Genomic DNA, 17,469 nt, shown 5'->3' with positions numbered 1-17,469 from the left:
TAACCAGAGGCGCCTGAGCGTCGGCAGATACGGATGGAGGTATGACATCATCTTCATCAGACAGACCAGTGATTCTCACACTCTTTCATCAGCTGAACCATTAGACAGAAATATTTACTTGAAGTCCACCTGAGGTTAATATTTCAATAATTTATCAACACATTCACGGTTCTCTGATGTCAGTTAACGGTCACATGATATGCAGCTTACTCCAGTCTTCAGTGTCACATGATCTTCAGAAATCATTCTAATATGCTGATTTGCTGCTCAAGAAACATTTCTGATTATTATCAATGTTGAATATTTAGTGAATATATAAACATTTGTCTTAAATTCATCACTTTCAAATGTTCGAACCTTTGAGCTTTTCACATATCACATCCTCAACTTTTATTTTGTGTGAATATTGGTGCGAATATGAATGTAAATAAAGTGAATCTAGCGCATTTACTGTACAGTAAACCAAGCTGCTCTGAAAACACATATATAAATGAACACAGTGCCGCTCTTCACTCTGAAACACGTATATACTTCTATAAATCGCAACCTTGATTTGATAATCATGATTTAATAAGACATATCACTAATTCAGGTTTATTTTAATTAATTGTGCAGCCCCATTTGTTTATTTTAATGTTACATTTAGTTTAATTCATTCTTAGCTTTTCATCGACTCACAAACCCCAGTTTGGGAAACCCTAAGTTAGCCTATAACATACTGAGGATCAATTGCTTGATTTCATCACATCCACTGGAGCAACATGAGGTGATTAACATCAGTTTACAAAAGAATTACTAAAGTTATTTTCCCTATATTTTCTAGAGCGAACAGTAGCCGCATCAGTCCAGGGACGTACGGATACAGCAGGATGCCATATGTAACGTCTCTACAGAAAGAATCCAGCCGAACGTCCCACAAACAGAGACGTTCAGCATCAAACTTCCCACACCAGAGTTACAGGACTCATCAGAGAAACCCGTATCAAAACACCCGCCATCACACAGCCGCCCAGCCGCCCACTGCTGCCCAACACACCCAACCGCAGATGAACACAGCGGCAGTGCAGAGCAGACCGTACAACCCGCTACCAAACACCTCCTGCCCTGGAGCCCCGAACCGGCACAAGATCTGCAACAGCATGGTAACATCTGCAGAGAAACTCCTCTGGTTATACCTAAATATGCATTATACATCCGTTTATAACAGTTCATTCCAGTAACACTTTAGACATTCTACTAACTATAAGTAACTTTTCAACTACATGTCATCTAGCAGTCATTAGAATATTAGTAGTCTGTCTGCTTAATATCTACTAACACTTTATTTTGATGGACATTCAACTGACTATAAGTGAATTTGCAACTACATGTCAATTTATTCTACTAACCCTAACCTTAATCTAATAGTCTACTTATACTCTAATGAGAGTTATTTGACATGTAGTTGCAAATTAATGAGAATTTGTTGACATGTAGTGCAAATTAATGATAGTTAATTGACATGTAGTTGCAAATTAATGAGAATTTGTTGACATGTAGTTGCAAATTAATGAGTTAGTTGACGTAGTTGCAAATTAATGATAGTTGACTTGTAGTTACAAATGAATTAGAGTTTGTTGACATGTAGTTGCAAATGAATGATAATTTATTGACATATAGGTGCAAATTAATGAGTTGAAGTTGCAAATTAATGAGAATTTGTTGTCATGTAAGTTGCAAAGTAATGAGTTAGTTGGACAGTAGTTACAAATTATTGAGGATTTGTTGACATGTAAGTTGCAAAGTAATTAGTTAGTTGACATGTATTTGCAAATTAATGATAGTTGACGTATTTACAAACGAATGAGAGTTTGTTGACGTAGTTACAAATGAATGAGAATTTATTGAAATGTAGGTGCAAATTAAGGAGTTAGTTGACGTAGTTGCAAATTAATGATAGTTGACTTGTAGTTACAAATGAATTAGAGTTTGTTGACATGTAGTTGCAAATGAATGATAATTTATTGACATATAGGTGCAAATTAATGAGTTGAAGTTGCAAATGAATGAGAATTTGTTGACATGTAGTTGCAAATTAATGAGTTAGTTGACGTAGTTGCAAATTAATGATAGTTGACTTGTAGTTACAAATGAATTAGAGTTTGTTGACATGTAGTTGCAAATGAATGATAATTTATTGACATATAGGTGCAAATTAATGAGTTGAAGTTGCAAATGAATGAGAATTTGTTGACATGTAGTTGCAAATTAATGATAGTTAATTGACATGTAGTTGCAAATGAATGAGAATTTGTTGATATGTAGTTGCAAATTAATGAGAGTTAATTGACATGTAGTTGCAAATTAATGAGAATTTGTTGACATGTAGTTGCAAATTAATGAGTTAGTTGACATGTAGTTGCAAATGAATGAGAATTTGTTGACATGTAGTTGCAAATTAATGATAGTTAATTGACATGTAATTGCAAATTAATGAGAATTTGTTGACATGTAGTGCAAATTAATGATAGTTAATTGACATGTAGTTGCAAATTAATGAGAATTTGTTGACATGTAAGTTGCAAAGTAATGAGTTAGTTGACATGTAGTTACAAATTATTGAGGATTTGTTGACATGTAAGTTGCAAAGTAATTAGTTAGTTGACATGTATTTGCAAATTAATGATAGTTGACGTATTTACAAACGAATGAGAGTTTGTTGACGTAGTTACAAATGAATGAGAATTTATTGAAATGTAGGTGCAAATTAAGGAGTTAGTTGACGTAGTTGCAAATTATTGAGAATTTGTTGACGTGTAGTTGCAAAGTAATGAGTTAGTTGACATGTAGTTACAAATTAATGAGTTAGTTGACGTAGTTACAAATGAATGAGACTTTGTTGACATGTAGTTGCAAATTATTGAGAATTTGTTGACGTAGTTAAAAATTAATGAGAATTTGTTGACATTTAAGTAGCAAAGTAATGAGTTAGTTGACATGTTGCAAATTAATGATTGTTGACATGTAGTTACAAATGAGTGAGTTTGTTGACATGTATGTGCAAATTAATGAGTTAGTTGACATGTAGTTGCAAATTATTGAATTTGTTGATATGTAAGTTGCAGAGTAATGAGTTGACATTTAGTTGCAAATTAATGAGTTACTTGATGTAGTTACAGATGAATGAGAGTTTGTTGACATGTAGGTGCAAATTAATGAGAATTTATTGACATGTAGGTGCAAATTAATGAGAATTTGTTTACATGTAGTTGCAATTGAATGAGAGTTAGTTGACATGTAGTTGCAAATTAATGAGAATTTGTTAACTGTAGTTAGTTGCAAATTAATGAGTTAGTTGACATGTAGTTGCAAATTAATGAGAATTTTGTTGACGTAGTTGCAAATTAATGAGAATTTATTGACATGTAGGCCTAGGTGCAAAGTAATGCAAATTTGTTGACATATAGTTGCAAATTAATGAGTTAGTTGACATGTAGTTGCAAAGTTAATTACAGTTAGTAGAATGTCTAAAGTGGACTATCAGAATAAAGTGTAACCTTAATATCTATTGACTTTTCACATAACATTTAACTGTTTAACATTATTATTACACCCAGGAAAAGGGCATTTTTAACCTTGAGCTTTTAAAGGGGTTTGCATCGCTTTGACTCATGAAATATTCACACACTTTTACAGCAGCACAAACTTTCATGCGCTGTGTTTAGTTTCAGCATCTGAAGGAAACTGATGCTGTTTGAAAACACTGAAGAGATGCAAGATATACTCACAAAACTAAAAGCAGTGTGTGTTTATGAATTGACAGGCCTGTCCGTCACCCAGCAGACCAATCCGAGAGCTGCAGTGCTCCACGTTCAACACGCAGCCCTTCATGGGCCGATTCTACCAGTGGGAACCTTTTTATGACGGTGAGCAGATTCTCTCAGTTCATGACATGAATGAGCTTCTTCTGATGGAAAGAATTTAGAGATATTAAAGTTTCACAGGGATTCAAGACATTTCATACACTGTTTCTTCTTACAGTACCATTCAAAGGTTTGGGGTCGGTAATTTTAAAGTACATTTTACAATATATTAATGTAGAAAACAGATATATTAAATTGTAATAATATTTCACAATATTACTGTTTTTACTGTATTTTTGTTAAACCAAATAAATGCAGCCTTGATGAGTAGAAGAAACTTCTTTCAAAAACATTTTTAAAAATCTGACCAACCCCAGAACTTTTCCTGTCAGAAATCTGTTCTGTTACCCTGAGGAGAGAGAAACATCCTGAATGACACACACATATTTGTGTTGTTAATTAGCTCTAATGATCATGTTGTAATTAAAGTTACAGTCATATTTCAGTGAGTTCATTTGTGTTGCCGTGGATTTTCCCAGCATGTCGGATCCTGTGCAACAGTGAATGTTCTCCTCTGAACAGATCTGATTTATGAACTGTGAAACTGCGCCAGTGTTTGATTCAAATTCACTTATGTTTATGGTCTGTGTGGAATATTATTCTACCCGCAGGCGATAGATGAGCCAACAGTGGAGTCGTGCCAAAGTGTTGTCTTGATGACAAAACAGTTTCTTTTCAACACAGAGAATCAAATGAATTTTTTGGATTTATTCTGGTTTATTTCACCTTCATCACGTGTCTTTGATGTTTTCTTTTCAGGCGTCTGATTCAGTTGTGCATTAGTACTAGAGCTCATAGTGATTTTACCCTCATAACGCATTCGGGTCCGTTTTGACCCAGAAGAGAGATTTGCAATAAAACTTTGCAAATGCTTTAAGACACAAAATATACGTCATTTATTATTTTTATGTATTTATTTTTAATTTTATTTTTTAATTTTTTAATAAATGTTTATTTTTAAAGAGATTTTAAAACCCATTTTTAAAAAAAGTTACACGCTTAATGTCCAGGTCATTTTGACCCAGGTGTGTATGGAGTACCATTAGTGTCAAAAATACTTTTTGTAAAATTATCTATGAAGTTATATTAGGCTACGTCCACACGAAGCCAGAGCTTTCCGATCTTTTTTTTCAGCTCGTCTCAAAAAATATCTGCGTCCACATGAAACCAATGTTGTATACATGCCAGACCAGTATGTGGCGCTGGGCGGCGACGTGGGCTGATGACGTCATCGTTTCAGAAAATATACGGATTCGCTGTCCACACGAAAACGCAAGGGCGGCGTTTTCAGATATATCGGTTTCGCGTGGACAAAATGCCTATACGATACAAAATGTATGCGTATACAACAAAACGCGTCTCCGTGTGGACGGGGCCTAAGTCTAAAAAAAACCTTGTAAAATATACTCAAATACTGTAGACTCAAAAAAAAAACTTTGTAAAATATATAAAGCATAGAGTTTTGTTGATGAACAATGAATATGTACGTATTGACAAACCATTGAAGCATGAAAATGTATCACTTTTTTCATCTGAAGGTGAAGGTTTATGCAAGTAAAATGACTTTATTTTGTTTGGAAACTTTCCTAATAATAAGTATTATTTATATAGTTTCGATGGTGTTTTGTTTCAAAATGTAGGTTTCATATAGATTTATGGAGTTCTAAATTCACATAAATATAATTAAATTCCATTTGTTCCAGTGGGGTTAATACTGGTAATTCTTCCGATTATATGTTCTTATTTCATGCAATGATTTATTCAAATAAAATTTATCATTTTGTGTGTGGTTCATGTGCAATTTGAAATGTAAGAATTTCTAAATTTTTAATTAATACAAAATGCAGTAATTACATGGTAACATGAAAAAAAAAGAGTAGTTTTTTCACATTCACTCATTAATGAGAAGTTGCAGATCAGATACACTATGGTTTTGGTGTAGTTGACTCCGTCTCTTATGTGTTTGATCAGTTTCCAGCGAGCAGCGCTGTGAGCTCAACTGCCGCGCCGTCGGCTTGCGTTTCTACGTTCGTCAGGCGGACAGAGTCATCGACGGCACTCCGTGTGGACAGAACCAGACGTCTGTGTGTGTGGCGGGACAGTGTCAGGTAGGAATCAGGTGTTCACTGCACTATTATGCTTCCAGATGTAATTTTTTGACACGTTCTTCTTAGACATTTATATACTAGACTGAATTAGATATGCAAAGTAAGTGTATTAATTAATGAGTAGCATGCTTCTGCTAATGCACAGTGCATATGGTTTCATATGCAGCACAGTATTAAGTGCTGGAGCTGCAGTGCTGCATGCGGTTGTGCAGTGGAGGGCAGTAGAGATAAATGGAGATGAAAACATCACACAGCTGTTATGCTCTTGTTGTTTCCTGTCATTTACAGTGACTCGAGCGTATGTCTGACAGCTCAAGGGATTGCATCTTGTGTCTCTGTGATTTGAGTTTCTAGTCCAGATAATTTACAGCCTCAAAGTATCAGCATCATACTATAATATCCTTACTGTGATGTAAATATTGATATATTATTCAGCTTGAAATGTAAATTTCAAGTATTACAGTGTTTGTTTTTATTAAATGCTGATTTTTATGGAAAGCATGGTAATGCTTTACAATATTTTTTTTTGTTAGGATGTTAGTTAACATGAACTTGCAATAAACAAAATATCAAAATCATTTATTTATTGTAATAAATGTTAATTTCAACAATACATTTTGTAATACATTGTAATAATATTTATTTATTTATAATAAACAAACATTAATAAAGATGCTTTAGGAAATATAGGTAACATTTTATTTTAAGGTGTCCTTGTTACACGTTACATGTATTTACTATTATAATAACAATTAATTATGCATAATTACATGCAAGTAACCCTAATTCTAATCCTAACCATATAGTAAGTACATGTAGTTAATTAATATTACTCAGTACTTAAATGCATAATTACACTGTAACAAGGACACCTTAAAATAAAGTGTAACCGAAATATATTTATCATCGTTAGTTCATGTTAACTAATGCATTTACTAATTAACTAGTTAACAAATGTGACTTTATTGTAAAGTGTTACCAAAAACAGGATGATTTTCATTATTGCATTACAGTAATGAGAATTTAAGGATAAAATGTGCTGATTTGTCATAAAAAGTGTGTCATATTGTGAAAGTGTCTTAAGAATACGCTTCTTATTGTTCTGGGTGTGATACAGAGATATTAGAGTTGACTAAAACTAAAATCATAATAAACATTTTCGCTACGTGAAATAAAATAAATGTTAACTGAAGTAAACTAAAATATTACAAACTTTTATTTATAAAATTAAAAGTTTTATTTCAACCAGTTGCCATGGCAACATTTCTCATTTTCATTTACTTGATGTACTAAAGTAACTAAAACTGAAATAAAAACTAATAAAAGCTACACAGACATTAAAAAACAATGACAAAAACACAAGAGAATTAATAAAACTTTAATATTAAAATTAAAACTGAAAATGTAAAAATAAAGTCTAATTCAAAATTTTATAAAAATTTTTAATAGTATCTCGATTTCTTCATGAAAACAGAATTTTAGTCATGTGTTGTCGATCATCTCTGTCATCCGTATTAAAGCTCTTCTCTTACAGATATATTGTTCTGCTATTTCATCTGATCTTCCGTTATCTGTTTTTCGGATAAGCGTTAATTACCCAGAGTTCAGAGCGGCGTGCCACATCCTGCATGTAAAGACTGTCAGACGCACAACAGTTGCCGGCTGTCTGAGCCGGAGGATCTTTTGTGTTTGTGAGTGAATTAGCCACGCTTTCAGCGCTCCGGAATCTGCCCGTCGTCCAGCTGTGCTTTTTTCAGACGTCACTTCAACAAATCCAGCACAAATAAGATGTAACACAGACGCCGCAATAACAAGCCGCGGTGCAGGCCAGGGCTGCACAAACGCCACTGTCTGCAAAGGTTAAATAATGCGGCGACGGCTCGATTCCGCCTCTGTAGGTTGTTTTGTGGCGTTTCTCTCAGATGCTTTGAATTCTTCTGACAGCTGACGGAGATCAGTCGACAAATCCAGAGCTTTAAGATCTCTTCCTCGGATAACGAGGAGGATCTGTGACGGGATGAAGATTACACACAACAAATCCACCGCATTAGCCTTGACATTCAGATGTGTTGGCTGGAACACCGTTTGGGTCGGATTTAGGGTGACTTTTCCAAAACTTGATTCAGTGAGCATTTGAAACTCAGCTAACATGATCATCAGTTTCTGTGTAAATATAAAAGAAACTTGATCACTGCATGAGAATGTTGTACTTGTCAGGGAGGTTGTAGTTATTTGGTATAAACAGGTTTTCTTGTCTGAGTGCGCATGTAGTTTCTATGAAACCTTGTTTCTGCCACATAATAAAACTAAAAAAGGTAATTGCAACATTTTATCTCACTATTCTACCATTTTTTCTTGCAGTTCTGACTTTACATCTCGCTATTCTGACTTTACATCTCACAATTCCGACTTTACATCTCACAATTCTGACTTTACATCTCACAATTCTGACTTTACATCTCGCAATCCTGACTTTACATCTCACAATCCTGACTTTACGTCTCGCAATTCTGACTTTACATCTCACAATTCTGACTTTACATCTCACAATTCTGACTTTACATCTCACAATTCTGACTTTACATCTCACAATTCTGACTTTACATCTCACAATTCTGACTTTACATCTCACAATTCTGACTTTACATCTCACAATTCTGACTTTACATCTCACAATTCTGACTTTACATCTCACAATTCTGACTTTACATCTCACAATTCTGACTTTACATCTCACAATTCTGACTTTACATCTCACAATTCTGACTTTACATCTCACAATTCTGACTTTACATCTCACAATTCTGACTTTACATCTCACAATTCTGACTTTACATCTCACAATTCTGACTTTACATCTCACAATTCTGACTTTACATCTCACAATTCTGACTTTACATCTCACAATTCTGACTTTACATCTCACAATTCTGACTTTACATCTCACAATTCTGACTTTACATCTCACAATTCTGACTTTACATCTCACAATTCTGACTTTACATCTCACAATTCTGACTTTACATCTCACAATTCTGACTTTACATCTCACAATTCTGACTTTACATCTCACAATTCTGACTTTACATCTCACAATTCTGACTTTACATCTCACAATTCTGACTTTACATCTCACAATTCTGACTTTACATCTCACAATTCTGACTTTACATCTCACAATTCTGACTTTACATCTCACAATTCTGACTTTACATCAATTCTGACTTTACATCTCGCAATTCTGACTTTACATCTCACAATTCTGACTTTACATCTCGCTATTCTGACTTTACATCTCACAATTCTGACTTTACATCTCGCTATTCTGACTTTACATCTCGCTATTCTGACTTTACATCACGCAATTCTGACTTTACATCTCACAATTCTGACTTTACATCACGCAATTCTGACTTTACATCTCACAATCCTGACTTTACATCTCGCAATCCTGACTTTACATGAGCTAATAATGACCAGTTGTATTTGTATTAACTAATGTTAACAAATATAAATAAGTACTATAACAGATGTATTGCTCATTGTTAATTAATGCATTAATGCAACTAATGGGAGCTTACTGTAAAGTGTTACCCTTTCATCATATGCCAAAGTAAATTTGTTTTCTATTTTTAATGAGTTTGCACATTTTTCAGCCGCTAAAACTTCACACAGAGATGAACAAACATGTGTTTAGGATCTATTTACTGTCCTGAAACGGTTTGGTGTGTTGGTAAATGCTGAAGCAGTGTAACTGCAGCTGTAGACGAGCCTGAGAGGGAATTTCACCGTTTCACACACTGAAGAAAAGAAAGAGCCTTTATGAAGGGAATCCCACTGAGCACTGAGCTAAGGCTGAATGCCAGAGGAGTATGTGTGTGTGTGTGTGTCTTTACAGCTGGAGTTCCCAAACTTTTTTTGTCATTGGAACCCTGTGACCTAATTTTTTTGCTTGAAATACCCCTGATTTTTAAAGCAATGTTTACCTTTCAAAATATAATGATATGTAATGGCATTGCATTCACATTGAAGCTTATTTCTGCCATGGGATAAAAAATATAAAAAAAGGCAAGTACATTTTTGTCTGAAAATTATGACCTTTTTTTTGCAGTTCCAAGTTTTTTTCCTCTGAATTCTGAGTTAACATCTAAAAAAAAAAAAATGTGAATTTTTTTTTATAAAAAATAATATTAATAAAAAAAGCCGTGGAATAAAAAATTAAAAAAGGTCATTTCAACTCGTTTCAACAAGTTTATCTCACACTGTTTATATATAAAGTTATATTTGCAAGTTTATATCTTGCAATTCTGACTTTGTTTTAGTTTTAGTGTAGTTGTTTTAGTTCACTGTAAAACACCTTAAGGAGTTTTTGTTAATTTTATTCATCACAGTTGCCCTATTTTTTAATTGAACTGCTACTGTAAATGAAGACTTTCTTTTTATTACTGCAGTATTTTTCTGTAAAGCTGCTTTGAAATTATGCACATTGTGAAAAGTGCTATATAAATAATATTGACTTGTTAATGAGTGCGATTGATGTCAGAGCTCCTGTAGTTCATGTCAGCAACAACACCAGAGTCACGGGTTTGATGCTCAGAGAATGCGTGAACTTATATAATATACGCTTTTAATGCAATGCGAGTCTCTTTGGATTAAAGCATCTGGCAGATGCATTCATGTAAATGCGGTGAGTTACGGCTCTGAACACTGCTCTCGCTCTTGACAGCATCAGTGACGGAGCCTGTGCGCTGAATGAGCGTGAGCGAGATGAAATACTGCAGGGAATCCCACCAGAAAACACAACAACAGGACTTTCCCATGATAGCTCAAACTGAGCTCCCGCTAACATATTTATAAAAGCAATAAAGGTGCAAATCTCATGTGCTTCACAGAGGGACATGAAAAGTAGCTTGGAAACATCATTTAAAATAATACCATGTTAATACCATGTTTTTGGAGTATGCATGTTTGCAAGGCAAATTTATTTTTATAGCACATTTTATACACCATAGTAGCAAGTAAAAAGTGCTTTAGGTGAAATGAAAAAAAAAAGGATTTTAATTTTATATATTTTATAAATTTGCTTTTGAACACATCAAATATATTCAAATTTAAATCAGCTATCAATATCATATATTTAATGTAATCAATGGATTACAGAATTAGCTCTATTATTTACTTACTATTATTAATTGCATTAAATAAACTTATTTTAATTACGAAAAACAATATTAGTTGAATATTTACTGCTCAAAAATCATAAATCGATAATATAATCGATAATAAAATCATACAAGTCAGGATTTAATCTGTATCTGTCTCAAGTGCTGAAAAGATGGGAAATGTTATCTAAAATAAATGTAAAATGTAGCAATTGGTTTGATCTGAAGTGGAGGAACAGCTTTTTCAGCAGCTTCAGCGCCTCCTTTCACTAATATTTTGTTAAAACCAACTGAACTTGTCTCCACCTTTCTCCAGCCCTAGTCTCTAGCGTGTTTGTGGCCGGTGACGTGAGATATCAGGAGGCTCTTCAAGAACTCTGAGTCTGTCTGCAGCTGCAAATATAATGCCATTTCAGCACGCTGTTAGTTCGGCCCGTCCGCACCTGCTGCTTGCATTGGGCTGGATTTACAGCCGTAGGTTCACATTAGAGTGAATGTAAAGACTGATGTTGGCAAACGCTCACACACTCGCTCCTCTAGTCTCACACACTTCGCTCATTATAACACTGGGAATCCAGTTTACTTTACTTTTAGTCATTTAGCAGACGCTTTTATCCAAAGCGACTTACAAATAAGAAAAAGTAATTAAAACTAAAAGCTAAAACTCTATAAATACTATATATATATATACACACATTTAAGAAAATAAAAGAAATTAAATAAAAATGACAAATGCATACAACAACATTTCAAAACTAAAACATTTAAATGAAAACAAAAAAATAAAGCTAAAAACAATTCAAAAATATTAAAAGAACAAAAGGTATGAGTATAATAATGATTCTAACATAACACTAAGCCAAACACCAAAAAACAACTACATATGTGTATGTACAACCTCACATATACATATACATGTACATATATATAAATACATTAAATATATATATATATTATTTCATTTCCATTTTGTATGTTGAAGTACTGAAATAACTCAAATTAAATAAAACTAAAACTTAATAAAAAACCTATAAAAAACTAATAAAATGACAACATTACTACAACTGAAACTAAAACTAAAATAGATAACTAATACAAATCAAACTACAGTAGTTTATCAGTAATCCTAAAAAAATAACACTGAGGCAAACACACATGCTAAAATAACAACAACTTACTGACACATAGTAAGAAATAGTTCATAAAAACTGAAACAGAAGTGGAAAGAGGAGAGATAAAAAGCGATACTTATGTCCTTTGCCGGTGTCCCTGCCCGGTGGAGTCGCACGGTAGAGTCGATGGTCTTTACACTCTTCGGTCTGCACACGACCGCAGCCGCGACCGCTTCCGCGGTAAACTAAGCTTCTTTTTAATTAGTTTAACAAAACTCAAATTGAATTCAGCTGGACACACTTTCCTGTTTATCCCAACAAATGGCCAAGCAAAGCGCACGACACTAGTGTCTCGTTCCCTACTCAGGGAACCATGGTTACATAAGTAACCTGAGACGTTCTTTTTAATTAGTTTAACAAAACTCAAATTGAGTTCAGCTGGACACACTTTCCTGTTTATCCCAACAAATGGCCAAGCAAAGCGCACGACACTGACAAGGTACGCGATACAATACGAGACCAAACGCCATTTCAGCACGTCTCCACAGTAAACAAAACAAGCGTTTCCTAGCAACGACAACTGCGCTAAACACTGAGACAAGAAATAAATACACTTCAATCGTTAGAAATTAAAATTCTGCTGCAGCTGCAGGCAGTTCTGTTCAGATGATTCAGATGCCTTTGCCATGGTGTTTTTCTGTGAGTTTCATAATCGTTGGTGAGGTTTACTAAGTGTGTTTTAATTGCATTGTTGTGTAGTTGCTAGAGTGTTGCCAGGAGGTTGCTATATGGTTGCTATGGTTTTCTGGATAGTTGCCAGGGTGTTGCTATGAGGTTGCTAGGGTGTTCTGGATAGTTGCCGGGGGGTTGCTATGAGGTTGCTAGGGTGTTCTGGATAGTTGCCAGGGGGTTGCTATGTGGTTTCTGTGTTGTTCTGTGCGGTTGCCAGGGTGTTGCTACAGTATGTAGTTGCTAGGGTGATTGTCTGGCTGTTGCTATGAGGTTGTGAGGGTGTTCTTGGTGGCTGGCATGGTGTTGCTATGTGGTTGCTAGCGTGTTGTGGATGGTTTCCAGGTTGTTGCTATGTGGTTTCTAGGGTGCTGCTGTATGGTTTGCTATGGTTTTAATGTTGTTCTGGGTGGTTGTCAGGTTGTTGCTCTGCGCTTGCTAGGGTGTTCTAGGTGGTTTTCAAAGTGTTGCTATGAGGTTGCCAGGGTGGTTGCCATGGTGTTGCTAAGGTGTTGTGGATGGTTTTCAGGTTGTTAGGATGTTCTGAATCATTGCCAGGGTGTTGTGGGTGGTTGCTATGGTGATTGATTGTTACTTCTCTCTTTTGACCGGTATCTTTCCTCTCATGTTTGTGATTCTGTACGTTTCGTTCTGCTCTCATTAACAGTGGGTTGATTTTATGGTTTACAGAAGCGTCTCAAGAGAAGCGGAGGCCAGCGGTCTGTTAAACTCATCGCGAGTGACCTTCACCTCCACGCTCACATGCGTCTGGCCCTGTGCTGTCTGATCAGTTTCCCACATGTATATAAGAGCAGTTTTCTGTGCATCCCACCTCCAGACTTCAGTGTTAACAGGTTTTAGTGAATGACACTCACTCACAGCTGCTGTCAGGTGTGTTAACGGAGAGCGCTTGATGAGAATGTGACGTGTGTCGAAGGGTTTCAGTTGTTGAAAGTCTAAAAGCTGATTTGTAATTATGAGCTTTAGAATGGTACTAAACTGAACTGAACATTTTTGGACATGTACTATGTTAATACCGTGTTTTTGGAGTATGCATGTAGGCAAGGCAAATGTTTTGTTTTTTTAAATTGTTTTTGTTGCAAATTCATTGAAAAATGTTTTATATTTGAAATAATCGTGATGATGCCTATTTTTGCATAATTCAGTGATTGCAACGCTTTACAAATGAAAGGTAAATAATCTCAAATTATTTCTATTTTAATTTTGAAAAAAAAATCAAGTTCAAGAAAATTTCTTTTCATTCACAATAGTAGCAAAGAAATTTATTTTGTAAATTTTATTTTAAAAAATACTTAAAATATAAATATATAAAAATAGTCGTAAAAAGCTGCATAATAAGTTTAAAATATTATAAAAAGAAAGATAAAATACAGTTATATAACTTTTTGTACTATAATATGATATAGTTTTAAAATGCACATTTCATACACAGTGGTAGTAAAGTAAAATGTGCGTTAAAAAAAAATTATTTAAAAAATTATATATTTAAATTTTATAAAAATATATAAAAAGGTCCATAAGGCATTATAAAAAGAAAGAAAAATTATAATTTAGTTTAAATAATAAGTGAAAATACTTTTTTTTTTTGCATTATAATATAATATAGTTATAAAATATGCACTATATATTTTTTGTTTTATGAGTTTTACTTTTTTGAGTCTTTAGTGATTGCGATTTAGTGATTTATTTTTCAAAATTAAAATAGAAAATAATTTGAGATTATTCACCTTTCATTTGTAAAGCGTTGCAATCACTGAATGATGCAAAAATAGGCATCATCATGATTATTTCAAATATAAAACATTTTCATTGAATTTGCAACAAAAATACATTTACAACGAAGTAAAAAGACTGTGGTATAAGTCACTGTTTTTTACAAAGATTATGTTTTTTTTGTCAGACTGATGCATTCAGTTTATTTATTCAGAGTCCAACAAAATCCAAATAAAATAATTTTAGTTCTTAAATATGCGTTATCACATGAATATTTAAAATATTTAAAAAAAAAAATTTAAGTTATATTTATGGACTTTTTTATATGGAAGCCCGTTTCCGCCACTGAATAAAAAATTTAAAAAAGGTAATTGCGACTTTTTATCTCACAATTGAGGGGGGGAAAAAGACTGATATGTTCTCAGAATTGCGAGTTTATATCATGCAATTCTGAGAAAAAAAGTAAGAATTGTGAGATAAAAAGTGGCAATTACCTCTTATTCAGTGGCGGAAACGGGCTTCCATATTTTTATGCCTTTATTGTGAGAGGACAGTGGAAAGCAAGAAGGATCGGTAAAAGACCTCGAGGTGGGATTCGAACTCGGGTCACCGTGAGCGCAGTTGTGCTATATGTAGACGCACTAACCACAAGGCTATGGGCGCCGACGAACATTTTTAAGTGAATTTATAGCTAAAATAATTACTTTCATGTTTTTTGTACCGTACCATGACAATATGATGTTTTTTGTACATGTTAAATGTTCTTTGCAATTGTTTTACTTTGGAGTACCGTATTAATACTATGGTATATGAATATGGAAGTCGTTCTGTAGCACCAGCTTCATCTTTTGTGTTTCTCTCTCTCTCTCTCTGTTCCCACTGTTCCTCCTCCAGCAGCTCAGCTTTCACGTCTGTGTTCAGTGTGTGTGTGTGTGTGTGTGTGATCTGCGCTCCAGGAGGACGACGCAGTCGCACAGAGAGCGTGTGTGTGTCATGATGCTGTCTGCCGTGGCTCTACTTCTCGTCTGTCTGCAGATGCGTGTTCTGGGCAAGCCGTGGTCGCAGGTCTGTGTGTTTCATGTTTGCTTTGATGAAACGCTGCAGAGCTTCTGGGAAAACACGTCTTCCATTCACATTTAGACATGCATGGAGGCATTTTAAGATCTTAAATGACCTAAATACCTTGTTTGAGCTGGACTGTTATCAGTCTTATTCTGTATACTGTGGCTTTAGAGATTGATATGTTATGCTAAATATTAATCTGATTGTTTTTGGGGGGTGTTTGTTAGATGCAGATGTTTTAGATGTTTAAAATTGCCTTACCGCATAAATATTAATTAAACCAATGTGCAAAACAGATGTTTGAACGACTTCACATCCAAGAATTTACAGTCTGAATGTGTTTTATAAACCAAGTCTGACTGTTTGGAGTCTTTAGTTTTGAATTTATGAATCTGTTTCATTCATTTGATGTGAATCATCTGATCGTTTGATTCGAGTCCATCGAGATCCATCAATAAATATAGAAAATAATTAGAGATTAATCACCTTTCATTTGTATTTAATTTGGTGAATTATACAAAAATTGGGATTATCACATGATTATTGAAAATATACAACTTTTTTATTGAATTTGCAAAAAAATACAGTTACAATGAAATAAACTGACTCGTTGTTGTTGTATGAGTCATTTTGTGAATCTGTTTTTAGAAAGATTGTTTTTATGTCAGACTGATTCATTCATTTGATACGAATCATCTGATCTTTTGATTTGAGTCCATCAAGATTAAAATAATTGTAGGTTTTAAATATGCATTATCAGATGATTATTAAGACATTTTATAGTTGAATTTCCAGCTAAAATAATTGCTTTCATGTTTTTGGACAGTTGATGTCGGATTGATTCACGTGAATCATCTGATCGTTTGATTCGAGTCCATCGAGATTCATCAATAAAACTAGAAAATAATTTGAGATTAACCTTTAATTTTTAAAGTATTTCAATCACAGAATTATAAAAAAATAGGCATTATCACATGATTATTTAAAACATATGCAACAAAATTTGCAACAAAAATGCAGCTGTAATGAAATAAAATGACTCATCTTATGGTAAAAAAGTCATGTCAGCTCTACTTTGGATGACAGTTTTAATGCATCCTCCAGATTTTTGCTAAGTATGCTGATTTAACGAGTGTCCTTGAGCGGGATTGTGTGGTTTATGGTGTGTTTGTGATGAGTGTGAATATTCTGCACAGATGCTTTCTAAAGCCACACTTCCCTTCCATCATGAACATGTCAAAGGCCCTTTAAATGTCATCGCTGGGCTTTTAATAACAGGATCTGAGAGATGAAAGAATGAGAGCCAGCAGCGGAGAGTCGCTGTCTATTTTAGCCATCTTTACGGGAGGACGCTTTGTGTTTATGGTGTAACCTTGACCCTTTAAGGCTCTGTGTGTCTGTCGTTTCCGTTTCCCTCTCGCTGATGAGCCATAAATCACAGCCGATGCTGATTCACTTCAGACCGGCAGATACATTTGTGTCACATGTTTATAAAAATAATTTAAAATAGAAAAATGGTTCATCTGATTATATATATATATATATATATATATATATTAGGTCTGTGCAATATATCGAAATTATCGAAATTATCGAAATACAGCTTGCAATATTTGGGGCCATGAACAAAAGACAAAGAGAAAATCACTCACTGCTCTTA

General features: G+C 34.2%; 1 protein-coding gene across 1 annotated transcript in view; it reads left to right on the top strand.

The window, feature by feature from the left end:
- Window positions 1-17,469, top strand: part of thsd4 (thrombospondin type 1 domain containing 4) — a 37,432-nt gene that overhangs the window by 1,726 nt on the left and 18,237 nt on the right. Inside the window, exons 3-5 of the mRNA XM_016552185.1 lie at window positions 824-1,142; window positions 3,803-3,905; window positions 5,874-6,010. Of these exons, the coding sequence (XP_016407671.1) occupies window positions 824-1,142; window positions 3,803-3,905; window positions 5,874-6,010 (559 nt within the window). The remainder of the gene's footprint in view (window positions 1-823; window positions 1,143-3,802; window positions 3,906-5,873; window positions 6,011-17,469) is intronic.

The sequence above is a fragment of the Sinocyclocheilus rhinocerous genome, unplaced genomic scaffold, assembly GCF_001515625.1.
Source record: "Sinocyclocheilus rhinocerous isolate Xijiao unplaced genomic scaffold, SAMN03320098_v1.1 scaffold3689, whole genome shotgun sequence".
NCBI classification, from domain to species: domain Eukaryota; kingdom Metazoa; phylum Chordata; class Actinopteri; order Cypriniformes; family Cyprinidae; genus Sinocyclocheilus; species Sinocyclocheilus rhinocerous.
Note: the sequence above shows the minus strand (reverse complement) of the source record. Positions and strands in the feature narration are given on the sequence as shown.